A 15,998-nucleotide genomic window follows, 5' to 3' on the forward strand; every position below is an offset into this window, starting at 1 on the left:
ACATTTTCTTTATCCCATCCTAAAGGTGAATTTTTAAGGATTGTTCAGAAGATACTGAGAAAGTATTGGATTTCCCAAGGGTAGAATGCAAGTAAACTTTTTGCGGTCACACTGTGGCATTTATAGACAAGATGACTTGAAGCCCAAAGAAGTTCACATCTTTCCTGGGGGAAAACAGTGACCAGTCCATCAATCAACCAGATAATGACGCCTTTATGCACTCTAGATAAGAAGAGGCCAACCTTGTTAAGGGAAACTTTTTAAGGAATCTTAGTTTTCCAAAAGCATAAGACTTAACACTAGTATTTTCTTTATTGGACCTCAGGTCAGCTGCTCTAATTATAAACAGGTGAGACTGAAGTGGGGCAGATTAAAATTCAGCGTTTCCTGAACTAGTTCATTAAGCCACGAAGTACCACTGTAGCTAGTGGGCAATTTTCTAATAGTGTTTTTCTAGAGAAATAAACTGAGAAAAATTATAGCATTTTCCTTGATAATAATTTAACATTTCATTATTTACATCATATTAAATCATTAGGTTATTCTTATTTTATACTAGAGTGAATATAATGCTGCTTTGGTAGATAACTTGCCCATTACCTCCCAGCTGGTACTCTAGTGCCTAGAAAAACGATTTTCTTGGAACCTGGGAGTTACACTCTTCATACTGAGCTCACTGTTGTGTTTTCATTCCCACTTGACAGGTGTGTGTATGTGGGAGATACTGATGCATGGTGTGAAGCCTTTTCAAGGAGTGAAGAACAATGATGTAATCGGTCGAATTGAAAATGGGGAAAGATTACCAATGCCTCCAAATTGTCCTCCTACCCTCTACAGCCTTATGACGAAATGCTGGGCCTATGACCCCAGCAGGCGGCCCAGGTTTACTGAACTTAAAGCTCAGCTCAGGTAGGAGTTGGCGGGAGAGAGGGCCTGGGGGTGGGGGCAGATTATGCTGCTTCTCCTCCTTGCAGTAATAGCATTTTAAGGTCATTATATCAGTATGTCTAAGGCCGAACTATTTTTCATTCAAATGCAATTACTTCTAAAATTGATTTGCATTTCTTTTTACCTTGCTAGAGTCTTAAGTAAATTATATCTTTAAAATTTTAATAAAGCTCCAATTATGGTCAAATCTCTCTCCCCTAGCTTCTGACTTAGCATGGCTTGCAAGATCCATAATAACATAGTCCCTAGTTACCTCACTCATCTCATCTAACACAACCCTCTATCTCTATCTCCCTCACACTTTATGATCCAGCAATACCTACTTATAATTCTCCTAACACAGCTCACTGCCTTTTCACATGCTGTCTTCACTCCCAGAAATCCCTTTCCTGACCTTTGCCACCTGTAAACTTTTATTCAGTTTTCAGAACCCAGCTCAGATGTTACCTGCTTCAGGAGGCCTTCCTAATCAGCCTTGCCCCGAAAGAGATAGTTATTCCTTTGGCACCTTTTGAATACTTCTGTTTTTATATTTAAAACATCCATTGCTTGTTCAGGTGCCGTTTTGTGGCTCCTACTTTGTGCCAGGTACTGTTAAACCCCTGGAGGAAGCACGCAGGGACATTAGTGTGCTGAATCCCTCAGAGAAGCATGTGTATACTCTACCCTGTTGCCTGGCCTGGAGAGGTTCTTGTTTGCTTGTCTGTGTCCCCAGCTATACTCAGAGCTCTTGACGGGCATCATTGTGTCTTACTGATTTCTGTAGCCGCAGTGCCAAGCATAGGATCTGGCACCATATAAGTGCTCAATAAACATTTGTTGAATTGAATTGAATTGGAGTCTAGAATGAGACTTAATACTGTAATAAACAAGATATTGTAATATAACACATAGGCATGAGAAGCTTTATTATATAAACAATACCATGGTTCAGTGTGTGCTGTGTTACCTGTTTTCACACTTGGGGACTTCCTCGATTTTACGTGAGTGTTTATGGGTTTGTTTTTCATGCTGTATTTTAGTCTTTTTCCTAAAAATCATCAACTACAGCATCCAGGCTTTCACCATCTAGCCCAGCCTTCTCTCCACATGTTCAAGCTGTTCAACCTGCTAGACAGGATTACTTTTAAGGAGAATATTTCAAAGAAGAATTAAGACCCATAGATAGAAGCACAAAGGATTCATCCAGTCTGAAAATGTTTGCTAAGCACCTTTGTTATTCTAAGCTAGGTTCTTTGGGTTCAACAGTGAACAAGACCCAATCCCTGCCCCCAGAGAGTTTAAAGTCTGGTGGAGGAGACCGAGGTATCACCGGTTATTACAATACAGTGAGCACCACATCAGAAAGACCAGCCACACTCTTGGTCTCCGTCCCCATAACTCTCACGCGCTGGCCTGGTTCTACTTTTCAAGGCCCCATAGAACAACCCTACTCTGCCTTTCACACGATAGGCCTTCAGGGTAATTCTAAACAGCTTCCTTACCTCCTCTTAGCTTCTTCTAGCCAAAAATCTTCAGTTCCTTAATTAATTCTCATATAACTTAACTGCCTATTCTCTCACTTTTACAGCTGGTTTTTGGACATGCTTTATTGCATGTTTTGCTCCTATTTGTTCCTCCTTGATCCTTCCTCAGGATTTGACAGTTTCTGTCCTTGACATTGTTCCTCTCTGATACCAGTTCTATCACCCTACCTTCCTGGCATCTCTTTCTACCTCACTGACTTGCCATCTCTCCACCATTACTATGAGTATTAACTGAATCTCTGTTCTCAGCCTCTTACTTTCTCCCATTTTCTCTCATTACTCTTCCTGGATGTCTGACCCATTCACACGGCTTTGCTTCTCACCTCTCTCTGTCTGTAGTTCTGGTCCTGCCCTTTTCTCAAGTCCCAAACTTACATTTTAAATTGCTGGCTGGGCATCATGTTTATCCAGAAAGCAAAGCTGTTACATTCTCCTCTAAGCCAGCCCTTCCTCCTCACTTCCTCCAGGTTGGAATAGTGCCTTTATCTTCGTCACCATCTTGGAGTCATGCTTCACTCCTTGTGCACACCCCCCATCCTCCATCCCGCGCTCTTCTCCCATCTGTCTGGCATGACCAGCTTAGTCAGTCTTCCTGAACTGTCACTGGAAAAATAACTCCTCTGGTCAAAACAACTTTCAGTGGGGTTTTGTCACCTTTCATGTTTGGTTAAAGGCTTCCACGGTAACATTTAGGCCTCATTACATTATGGCCTGAGATTGTCTTCCCATCCCTTTCACACATGGTAGCTAAACTAACCCTCCTCTCAGCCCAGGATGCCTCCTCCTTCACTTGGGGAGATCCTACCCATCTTTCTCGGCTTCTTTCATGCACTGGGTCTTCTGTGACTTCACAGCCGACTGGCCTCCATCCTCTGAGTCTCCAAAGCTCTTTGTTCTTATCAGGCTTACCCTATGCTGCCGTAGATGGCTGCAACCCGTGTTCAATTCAGTTTGATAAACACTGTTGAGCACCTACAGTAGCTGAACCTGGTGCTAGTCACTGGGGCAAAGATGACTAAAACACTTTTCCTGCCCTCGAGGAGCTCACAGTCTAGTATGTCTCATCCCCTACTAGACTGAAGCTCCTTGAGGACAGGGATGGTCATACTCACCTCGGTGTTGCCTGAACCTCCAGGCCAGAACCTAGCTAGCTAGATACAGAAAGGGTCACCCAGGCACTGAGTTCAAGGCTTAGAACATATGAGTGATTCTTAACATTAAGGAATGCTCCACTGAGGTAAATTATCTCCAAAAAGTATCCAATACATATTTTTAGAACTACATATAATTACTTTAAATATGTACCTGTAGTATAATTTATGGATATCTTCTTATATACTACTAGCACAGGTAATTCAGCATTCATTCATTCTGCGTTGTTCTGTTTTAGAAATGGTGTTTAACTTTGCATTTTGAACATATATAATTGGGCTACCAAATAGGCCACCATTTTATATTATAAAATGTAACTATATAATATAATTGCTTACTTGAACATTTACATATAACAGTATATCACAATAACTAAATAGGTTACTAATTTTTTCAAAATTTTTATTATTTCCAGGATTTTAACAAAAAATAAGTTTGGATAGCCCTTTGGTAGTTAAAAACCTTGGTAGTTAAAAATGTTTCCCAAATCCCATTCTTCTTCTTGACCTCGAAAGAATTCTCCTTCCCTAGCTCAAAAGAATATTTGCAAGTAGACTCAAATTACTGTGGGATTCCCCTTATCTTTAACTGGAGTGTATGTGTGTGTATTTTATTTTGTTGAGGCGGGATCTCCTCTGTTGTCCAGGCTGGAGTGCAGTGGCACCATCTCTGCTGCCTGCAGCCTCCACCTCCCATGCTCAAGTGATTCCCCCACCTTAGCTCCCGAGTAGCTCAGACTACAGGCATGCACACCACACCACCACACCCAGCTAATTTTCTGTATTTTTGGTAGAGATGGGGTTTCGCCATGTTGCCCAGGCTGGTCTCAAACTTCTGAGCTCAAGCAGTCTGCCCACCTTGGCCTTTCAAAGTGCTGAGATTGCAGGCATGAGCCACCATGCCCAGCCTTGTATATTTGTTTTTGACTATATTAGTTGAGAAGTGATTTTTGGTATGGAACCTTTTGGGCAAACTCATAGGAAAATCACCTTGGTCATACTTTGATGAGGTGATGTCTATGACTCAAGAAACCTGTCCTTCCTACATCCTGTTTATTCATAGGTATTAATTCATTGAGAAGTAGAATGAGATTAACCTGCAAGTGGTCTGTTATCAAGTATAAAAAATTCCTCAATAGGAATACCTTTAATTGATCAATACTGAAATTTTCTTATAATGCATACTTTAGCATTTTTGTGCTTTATGACTGTCAGGTTATAAGAGCGCACTAAGTATTTTTTGAGTGAGCGCACTAAGTATTTTTTGCCTGGGCGCAGTGGCTCACTCCTGTAATCCCAGCACTTTGGGAGGCCAAGGCGGGCGGATCACCTGAGGTCAGGAGTTGGAGACAAGCCTGGCCAACATGGTGAAACCCTGTCTCTACTAAAAATACAAAAATTAGCCGGGCGTGGTGGCAGGTACCTGTGATCCCAGCTACTCAAGAGGCTGAGGCAAGAGAATCGCTTGAACCTGGGAGGCAGAGGTTGCAGTGAGCTGAGATCGCGCCATTGCACTCCAGCCTGGGAGACAAGAGCTAGACTTTGTCTCAAAAAAAAAAAAAAAAAAAAAGAAAGGCATTTAACTGCTGATTAATTCAGTTAATTCTTTGTGAAGTACTATGACAGGGAAACCATAATAAACAGCTTTAGTATTTGCCTTTTTGCAGGTATATTCAAAAATAATATGTCCCAACAGTACTCTTCTTGACTAAGGTGTTGGTACCACTATTTTAAAAAAGAACATCAGCTTTATCTCAGATTAGAAAAATATTTTAGGTTAATATTAAAATTCTTAAATATATTTTAGGCAAATTAGGGCAGTAAACAAAATTATCACTTTAAAATTTTGTGTTATGATTTTTGTATATTTTAAAACTTTTTATTGGTGTTTAATAAACACACCAAGAAGTGACAGTTTACTGGATTTCCACCAGTTGGATACAGTGTGTCACCAGCATCCAAAATGAAAGTACTACCAGCATCCCAGAAATCTTCCACATGCCCCTTTCCAATCACTGTTCACCCTCCACGGGTAACCTCTATCTTGACTATAGATTGGTTCTGCTTGTTTTTGAACATGATGTAAATGGTATCAGTCAGTACTTACTTCATATATATATAATTTATTTTACTCAACAGTTTGTGGGATTAATCCATATTATTCATGTAGTTATACTCAATTCTCATTGTTGTATAGTGTTCCATTTGTGCATATACTATAGTTCATTCTACTGTTGGTGAAAATTTGTATACTTCTAATTTGGGGCTCTCAAGAATATTGCTCTATAAATTAGATGATATAGTGAGTGGTACGTAAACAGATTTACCTGATGCTTTATGTTCTAAAGAACACCAGTCTTGTAAGTATCACCTTGGAAAACAGTCCCTGATTTTGAACTGGTCTTCCATCATTGAGCTCTTTAGGAATATTTTTAGAACCAGTACCATGTGCATTGATAGCAAGTCTCCATCCTCTACAGTTAGCTCTTCTAGTTATAACATTGAAATAGCTAGTAGTTATAGAACAATTTCTGTTGGCAGGCATTGTGCCATGAACTTTTATACACTATTTCACCTTAATCCTCACAGTCCTGGGACATAGAGGTAGTATCTTCATCGTCAGTTTACGATGATGAGGAGACTGAAACTGTATGGTTAGGCACCTGACAGAAGGACACAGAGCTGGAATTCACCTGAGTCCAGAGCTTGAGCTATGAGCTGTCATGCTTTACTGACTGCCTTGATGTTTATTGGCTAGAAGTCATTAAGTGTGCCTGCCATTTTTTGATTTGGACTGGTGAGCAGGTTGTTAATATTGGTTAGTTAAAAAGGAAAAAGAAAAAAAAATACTATTACAGAGAATTCCTGCAGCTGATTTTCTTACATTGTTTATCAACCGAAGTCCTTAAAGGGAATGGCAGCATCATTAGCAGATGCACAGAGGCCCTACCCACAGGCTTTGAGGGGGACAGGGCTTCCTTGTGTACTTTCAAAGTATTTTCTTACTGGTGTTACTTGTTTTATTGGCATATTTTGAGTGTGTTGTATTTTGCTGCTGTGGAACACAATAATTTCACATACATTGGGGAGCAGGTTTGGAAGTTTTGAACAAGTCACCTAGAGTTGACTTCAAGTAGATCAGAGCCAAACCATGGCACAGTGTCATCCAGAGAGCCTGCTGGGAACTGCTTGTATACAGAGCTTTCACTCCAGCTGGGGGGTGTTGGAGGTTTTTGTTTGGGGGTTTTTGTTTTTGATTTTGTGTGTGTATGTTTCTTTTGGTTTTTGATTTCTAGTTATTTGTCTTAACCATGTGCTGTCATGTTTTGCTTCTTAACTTTATCAAACAAAACCAGCCTTTGGGAGAATGTTTGGTCAGGGCTATAGCTTAGCTCAGCATGGGTGCAGACAGATTTTCTTACTTTTTTCTCATATCACTTCTCAGTATCATACCTAAGTGAAGTTGCAAGGCATCTAAGGAACACAAACTATTTCAGTTGATCTGTGAGACTGCCAGTTCAAGCTATTATAGCAACACCTTGAGAGTAAATGGGCATGTGTGCGTGTAAAATTTTTCAAAGAATGTTTAAAAGATTGTGTGGCCTTTGGCAAGTTACTAAGCCTCCCTTGTAAGAGCAAGATCACAAATATACTACCCATATTCTCAAGATTAAATAAATAATCTGGCCAGTCTCAGTGGCTCACACTTGTAATCCCAGCACTTTGGGAGGCCGAGGCCTGAGGTCAGGAGTTCAAGACCAACCTGGCCAACATGGTGAAACCCCGTCTCTACTAAAAATACAAAAAAATAGCCAGGCATGGTGGCAGATGCCTGTGAATCCCAGCTACTCAGGAGGCTGAGGCAGGAGAATCGCATGAACTCAGGAGGCAGAGGTTGCAGTGAGCCGAGATCGTGCCACTGCACTCCAGCCTGGGCAACAAAAGCGAGACTCTGTCTCAAACAAACAGATAAATAAATAAATAATCCATGTCCATTGCTCATGGTAAGCACACACACTGTGTTAGCTAATTTAGAAGTAGGTAGTAGTAACAACAAAGCTTTCCTTGAAAATCCAGAAGGGACCTGGCAATCTTAGAGTACAGAAGAGTTATCAGTTATAATTAGACATCCTTAAAAATATATAGTTATTTGTATTTAATTTTAAGGTAACCAGTAACAGAATTGTGCAGAATTATGAGCTTTGGAATGACAGATCTCACTTTGAATCCTGACCCCACCACTTTACCGTCCTTGGGAAACATCTTTAGCTTTTCTTTTCTTTTTTTTTTTTTTTTTTTTGAGACGGAGTCTCGCACTATCATCCAGGCTGGAGTGCTGTGGTGCAATCTCTGCTCACTGCAACCTCCGCCTCCCCTGGTTCAAGCAATTCTCTTGCCTCACCCTCCCAAGTAGCTGAGATTACAGGCGTGCACCACTGTGCCGGGCTAATTTTTTTTGTATTTTTAGTAGAGACAGAGTTTCACCGTGTTGGCCAGGCTGGTCCTGAACTCCTGACCTGAAGTGATCCACCCTCCTGGGCCTCCAAAGGTGCTGGAATTACAGGCATGAGCCACCATGCCCGGCCTTCTTTCTCTACTTTTCTAAAAAGTGTAGTACTCTTTCTACTCAGTAGCTACTTTCTAGGGTTCTTATGAGTTTTGAGTGAGTGTTAGCTATTCTTATTATTCAGATAATAAGAATACCAAGATACTTGAATTTTAAAGTATTAATCTGTGAACAGCATCTTAAACATGTTTAACCTGTTTTGGATTCTTCACTTATCCCACAACGTGAATTTTAAATTAGAAGTCCTAGGTTTGATTAATGACATGAAATTGCTTGTACTACTGTGTGTTTTTTTTAAGTGATTTTGTATTTGCTTCCAAAATTCCTTTCAAAGGTGGTGTCTCAATTCCTCTTTAGTCATTATACCAGTTTGTTTTTTTTTTTTTTTTTTTGCATTGCTATGCTGTTGGGTCTAGATATTATCTAGAAGAGTAATCTGTTTCACAATTATAGCTATGTACAGTTAAAATGTTCACAACGTGTGAACTTTAGGAGTTTGTTTGTGTTCTGTTTTGGCCCTCAGTCCTCCCAGTGATAAAAAGCAAACTGCAAATCTGAATTTAATAGGAATTTAATGTAAAATGTAAATTGTTTCTACTGAAAATTATATCTTAGCTGCTTCATATCTAACAATAATTCTTACCCCTCATTGGGTCTCACCCACACATCTCTATCGTAGTACTGTCTTTGCACAATTTGCCAAAGTGCACAATTTGGCACTTTGAAACCAATAACTTAACATCTACCTCTCTTTCTCTGCCTTAATTTTTTCTCAGACTTGCATTTTAGCAATACCTTTTGTATTATGTTTTTAGTGCTTGCTCTGGAAATTACACTATACATCTTAACTTTTCATAGTTTACTTAGAGTTAATCATTGTACTTCATATAAAATATAGAAACTTTGCCATCAGGAATGTCCATTTACCACCGCTACCTTGGTCCATTATGCTGAAGTTGTCATGTATGTTACACTCACATATGCCATTAACCTCACAAATGATTATGATTTTTGTCTTGAATACCATTTTAAAGAAAGTAAGGAAACTCTTCTATATTTAACTTCGTACAGTGCTCCATTCTTCTTGAAGAACTTATTTCCATTTGGTTTCCCATCAGATGAAGAATTTTTTTAGCATTTCTTGTGGTGCACATCAGTTGGTGGTGAATTCTATTAGTTGTATATTATCTAAAAATGAGCTGAACTTAACTTTGTTGACAGGAATTTCAGGTTAACAGAGTTGTAATTTTTTTTTTCCCAGCACCTTAAAGATGTTCTTTTACTGTCTTCTGCCCTGTTATGTTTAATGAGAAGTCACTGGTCATACAATTGTTACTTTGTATGCAGTGTGTCATTTTTCTCTGGCAGCTTCCATGATTTTCTTTCTTTGATTTTTCAACAGTTTAAGTAGGATGTGCTTGGGTGTGGTTTTCTTAATGTCAATTGTGTTTAGGATTTGCTGATTCAAAAGGTTGAATCTATAAACATATCCTTTATAAAATTTAGAAAAACTTAGATCATTATTTCTTCAGATATATTTTTCTGTTCTGTTTTCCTTCTCTTCTTCTGAGATTCCAGTTGCATGTGTGTTAAGACTTCTGATGGTGTCCTTCAGGCCAAGTCCCAGAAGCTCTCATTGTCACCTTCTCTTTCCCTTGCTCTTCCTCCTCTCCCCATTCCTGACCTTCCCTGCTTCAGATTGGATCATTTTTATTCACTCACCTTCAGGTACTCTAACTCCTTTTCTATCATCCCTATCTACTGATCACTTCATCCAATGGAGATTTTATTTCATATACTGTATTTTTTGGTAATAGAATTTCTGTCTGGCTCTTTTTTTTTTTTTTTGTATTTCTCTGCTGACATTTCCTGTAATTCATTATGAATAAATTTTCTTTTATGCTATTGAATATAATAGCTTCTTTTAAATCCTTGCTAATTTCAACATCTGAGTCATCTGTAGAATCAGTCTCCTTTAAATTTTTTTTTCTCTTGAGAATGGGTCACATTTTTATGTTTTTTTGTATATCAAGAAGTGTTAGATTATATCCTAGACATTGTGGCTGATGGGTAGGTAGCAGAACTTCTTTCCACTGTGAGCAGCAGTGCAAATCTCTGTTCAATTATTTTAGCCTTAGCTAGGCAGCTTGGAGTCTGCACTGTGTGCATGCTTCTAGGATCAGCAGAGATTTATTTAGAATATATACTCAGAATTTGAAACACTTCTTCCCTGGCTGTCTTCATTCTGGGATTTCTCCCTTCCCTTTTTTCCGGTTACCTTTATGCTAGCTGTGGTTGCTCCAAACTCATTTCTCTGGTTGTTCAAGCCAATAACACTGGCGCCTGCCTTCTCACTAACGGCCATTAGAAAGTGGGGACCCACCCAGTGCCATTCTCTTCCTTCTCATGACAGCTCCCTCCAGAATCTGGCTGCCTGTGGTTGCTCTCCCATGCTGTCATAGTTGTTTCTTACATCCAGAGTATATAGTTCCTATCTGCAAAAGGTTGGTCAAATAAGAGCTACTCACACGTAGCAGAAACAGAAAAAGATGTCAGCATTTTAAAGTAACATTTGCGGAGGCTCATGCCTGTAGTCTCAGCAGCTCAGGAGACTGAGATGGGAGGATCACGTGAGTCCAAGAGGCCGAGGCTGCAGTGAGCCATGATCGAGCCACTGCACTCCAGCCTGGGTGACAGACCACAATCCCAATTCAAAAAATAGAAAAAAATAAAACAATCTTAGCGGATATCAGGGTTTTTTAAAAATAATTTTGAGATCGATATAGCACAATAACCAAACAAAGGCTTTATTTACTGCAGTTGGAGAAACAATAAGAGAGAAATGTGATTTCAATATATCCATGAAACTGAATTTCCAGTCTACCACTGGTGACTAAAGGCCATAATCTCCAGCATTACTGCTTATGAGAAAAGAGAAAAAGAGCAGAGGCATAAGCAGCAATGCTGTGATCATGACCTTTAGCCACTAGGTCAGCTACTTCCAGGTATACCATCCCTAGCTTCATCTCAAGCCTCAGACTTGTTTTCTGCAAAGATGGTAGGGTTTAGTTTGGTTTGGTTTGGTTTGGTTTGGTTTTAAAAGGTCAATTCCATTCCTTTGTAGTGAGGCAGCTTTGGCTAATTATAAGAGATCATGTTTCAAAACCGGTATTCCCGTGAACTTGCCAAAACAAGCCAGTTCCCGCTTGACTTTTTTTCCTTCAAATTTATTGCTGCTCTTTCTCTGGGTGTTTTCCAGATTAACTTAAATAATTGCAAACCCAGACTGATTTTATGTCCAAAGCAAATTTTATGATCAGGATCGTAAAACAGATCCTTTGTTTTACGTGATTCCTTTGTTTAAGTATCAAAATTCAATCTTTTTAAATAAGTTTTTCTTCCTGCATTTAATAAAGCAAAAAGTATTTATTACATTTAAAAGGAGAAATGTTTTGTATTTGCAAAGAGAAAAATTAGTAGTACAGTCAGTCTCAGGGAAAATAGTACAGAAATGAAGACAAAAGCACAGTTCTTTCCTAGCGGTAAATAAGGCAGGTAAAAGTACAGAGCTAATTAACATTTACTTAGAAGTTTACTAATTTTTCATTAATACATATGTTATTTCTCCATTCTAACAATAGATAGGGTAGACTGTGATTTTTACTTATAAATGAGAAAACAGGTTCAAGTAGGCAAGATCTCCTCTGGGATTGCATAACTCACCAGAGAAGCAGCTTCGATATCTATCCGTTGCTTCTTCTGGGACAGCTTGAAGAACTCAAACACTTAGAATCAATTGGCCTTTTCTACTTCTGAAAATTGTCTTTATTGGAGCTGTACTTTTGTGTCTTAGCTCCATACTGGAAATGAAGGACCGCTTTCTTGCTCACCATCAAGTTGTATAGGGAGTGTTGCAGGCCAGAAGAAGAAAATCAGACCACCTGTTTTTATGTCCTTTTACTGTGAATTGATCACTTCAATGATTTTATTTTAAAGTAAGAGAAGTAAAAAATAAAACTAACACTAAATAAAGCACTCCTTTCCCCTCTTCAGGATTCTGTTCCTTAGTGGTGCACGTGGATCAACAAAGTGTAATTATCGTTGTGCTAATGTTTGTTAAATGACAAGTCTCAGCTTTCATTGTTCCATCTATTTGCAAGTTTGAGACTTGGAAACCACCATTCTGGGAAAAAACATGAGGGCTCATTTGTTGCCAGTTCACATTAGGCAGCTAAGAGCTTTCAGATGGAATGTATTGCTACTAAAAATATTTATAGTTTGGGAAAATATGCTTCAATTTGACCTCCTTGATACTCTGCACATTCTAGTTTGTTACTCTGGATTCTTCAGCAGCTGTAAAGAGAAAAGTTCAGTACTGTCTCCTTGTGCCCTCTTACTCCATCTATGGACTAGTCTTCCCATTGTAAAAACAGATATTTTTTATGAGTTATTTATATTCTTGGTTCCTCTGAGCAGCAAATTATGGTTTCTCAGAAGCATTTTGACATGCTATTTTGGGTATGAGAATGAACTAGTGAGATTGAAGGAACTTGCTTCCCAGTTGTCATTATGTTCTTTGAGGAACAAGTCTGGGATGTTTAATTAAAGAAATATAGGCCGGGCGCGGTGGCTCAAGCCTGTAATTCCAGCACTTTGGGAGGCTGAGACGGGCGGATCACTAGGTCAGGAGATCGAGACCATCCTGGTTAACACGGTGAAACCCCGTCTCTACTAAAAAAAAAAAAAATACAAAACACTAGCCGGGCAAGGTGGTGGGCGCCTGTAGTCCCAGCTACTCAGGAGGCTGAGACAGGAGAATGGCCCGAACCCGGGAGGCGGAGCTTGCAGTGAGCTGAGATCCGGCCACTGCACTCCAGCCTGGGTGACAGAGCGAGACTCTGTCTCAAAAAAAAAAAAAAAAGAAATATAGAAGTGTCTGTAATATGCAAGTGATACTTAGCTTACAAGAGAAATTAGATTCATGTCTGACAACTGTAGGGAGCTTACAAGCTAAATCCCACAACATGGCAATATGTGATTAAGGGCTGAAATGAAACATTCAGACAATAAATTCAGTGGGTCAGAGAATAGGGGAAGTGTGTGTGGGTAGGATATATCAGGGCAGATGGAGCCTGAGAGGGTCTTCTTGTGGCAAGGGACTTCACGGGACCCTTTTAGAGATTCTTGGGGAAAACAGTAAGTAGCCTTAAGACCAGAGTGGCCCATTTCACAAAACAATCTGTGTGAAATAACATTGCCTGATGAGAACCCTTTGAAAACGGAGTTCCCGTTGCCTTAAAGAATATGTCCCACTTACCCTTCTCTCAGCTTGCCTGTATTTTAATTATTTGAAGGAGTAGAAGAAACACACTTGTTTTTCCCAATTTTTTTTTTCTTGATTTTTACGGACTTTTTACCTGTTTAAAACTTTTAGGAACTCTAACTGAAGGTGTGGTGTTTAAGGGTCAGGAGACAGAGAGCAGGGCACCGTAAAACCACCAACCAGAGATGTGCTTCTCTCTCAGGCCAGCTAGGCCTTCTTTGTTCCTGGTCTCTGACTGGTCCCCTGCTCCCAGTGACCATCTTGAGGAAAGCTGCCTGCAGGTCCTTTCCTGTTTGGCCAGTTGAGAGAACAGGGGCTAGGCATGGTGGCTCACATCTGTAATCCCAATACTTTGAGAGGCTGAGGTGGGAAGATCACTCCAGTCCAGGAGTTCAAGACCAGCCTAGGCAACACAGTGAGATTTTTATTTATTATTTAATTGTTACAAAAAATAAAAAAGAATCCGCCAGGCCTGGTGATGTACCTGTAGTCCCAGCTACTCAGAGAGCTGAGGTGGGAGGATTACTTGAGTTCAGGAGTGATCGTGCCGCTGAACTCCAGTCTGGGCTACAGAGTTAGACCCTGTCTCAAAAAAAGAAAAAAGAAATTGGCCAGGCACAGTGGCTCACACCTATAATCCCAGCACTTTGGGAGGCCGAGGCAGGAGGATCACTTGAGCCCGGGAGTTTGAGACCAGCCTGGGCAATAATAGCGAAACCCTGTCTCTATAAAAATAAAACTAAATTTGAAAAGAACAGGAAGCTTGATAATGTGCTCTTCTTGACTAGTCAGTAGACCTGCTCCACTGATAGGGCTTTATTCATCCATTTACCTGTCATTTATTAATTCATATTATGCTTCAGGGTCAGTGCTAATTCTGAGCATTTGAAAGTGGGCCTTCGGGTAACAACTCTTGGCCTAATGGGAGCAAAAGTCAAACAAACAGATATTTACAATGTCTTTTGGCAAGAGTTAAGAGCAAGTTAGGCACTAGTTTCTTTGGAAAAGAGTAAGGAGAGTAATGTAACTTAGCCTAAAGGGAGGAGGGAGCTTCAGGTAAGATTTTTCTGGAGGAACTGCTATTTGACACTTGAAATACAAGTGAGAGTTGGCCAGAGAAAGAAGAGAAAGGTGTTCCAGGCAAGAGACACAACATAAAGAGGCATGGGAGAGCATAATGGGTTCAGAGAACTTGCCAGGACTTAAAGGAAGAAGGGCTATAGGTGAGGAAAAAGGGAAGTGAAGCGAGATTAATCACTTCACTTTTAAAAGCAATGGTAGTTCCCACCATGTGTGCACGTGCCCCAGCTCTAAAAAAAAATACGTATTTTTAACTCCATTAGCAGCCTTTTGAGGTATGGATTTACTGGTGTTTTACAATCTAGAAAGTTAAGATATAGCTTCCCACGTTTTCATTGGTAAATGTTCAGGACTGGGTGAAGCTATATTAGCTCATACCAAAGTATCAACTCCTATTCCTTATAGTTGTAACATCTTTACATTTGTCAAGTTCAAAGGCGTTGTATATCAGTGACTGCTTTAGCAGGCATATTGTTGATCTGTTGGTTTGACTGATGGCCAGTCTTAATAGTTGTATTGCTAACACTTCATAGGTGATTTGATGAATTTATAAAAAGACATGGTTGCTCCTTTGAATTTCAAGCTCAACTTGGATTTTAACTCATTTGAAATATTTGCACAGGCGTATAGTGTAAGCCTCTAATCCCAGCTTCTCTGGAGCCCAGGAGTTCAGGACCAGCCTGAGCAACATAGTATCACTCCATCTCTTTTTTAAAAAATAAAAAATAAACAAATAAATAAATAAAGGTAGGAGGCCAGGCGTGGTGGCTCATGTCTGTAATCCCAGCACTTTGGAAGGCCAAGGCAGGCGGATCACTTGAGGTCAGGGGTTCGAGACCAGCCTGGCCAACATGGTAAAATCCCATCTCTACTAAAAATACAAAAAATTAGCCAGGCGTGGTGGCACGTGCACCTGTAGTCCCAGCTACTTGGGAGACTGAGGCAGGAGAATTGCTTGAACCTGGCAGGTAGAGGTTGCAGTGAGCTGAAATCGCGCCACTGCACTTCAGCCCATTCAACAGAGCAAGACTCCGCCCCAAAAACAAAAAAGAAAGAAAAGAAAAAGACTCATAGCTCTTTGTGGGAATGGTAGCCATTAGCTACACAGGTTATTATCTGATGGGGAATTTCTAATAGTTCTTTCGATTTTTAAAAGTCTCTTGCATTTCAGAGCTCGTCCCATAAGCTGTCTAATTTTCATTTAGATCTTCTTCACAACAACCCTTCAAGATAGGTAGTTAGGGAGGCACCCCATTTTGTGGATGAGGCTTGGAGGGACAGAGTTGTCCATGGTCTGTCTGTGGCAGAATTTAAACCTGATCTCCGTGTGACTCAAACTCCTTGAGTTTGATTGAGCCTTATTGTTTTCCCATTCAGTTTTTTTTTTTTAACCACTAATGATC

At 40.0% G+C, this 15,998-nt stretch overlaps 1 protein-coding gene across 36 annotated transcripts in view; it reads left to right on the plus strand.

Moving 5' to 3' along the window:
- Positions 1-15,998, plus strand: part of LOC105488506 (protein tyrosine kinase 2) — a 357,242-nt gene that overhangs the window by 280,257 nt on the left and 60,987 nt on the right. For all 36 annotated transcript variants that reach the window (XR_011606671.1, XM_071067741.1, XM_071067734.1 and 33 more), the window contains one exon: positions 705-909. Coding sequence is in view for 35 of the 36 variants with exons in the window: in XM_071067741.1 (XP_070923842.1) it covers positions 705-909 (205 nt within the window). In the remaining variant the exon portion in view is untranslated. The remainder of the gene's footprint in view (positions 1-704; positions 910-15,998) is intronic.

The sequence above is a fragment of the Macaca nemestrina genome, chromosome 8 (assembly GCF_043159975.1).
Source record: "Macaca nemestrina isolate mMacNem1 chromosome 8, mMacNem.hap1, whole genome shotgun sequence".
NCBI lineage: Eukaryota > Metazoa > Chordata > Mammalia > Primates > Cercopithecidae > Macaca > Macaca nemestrina.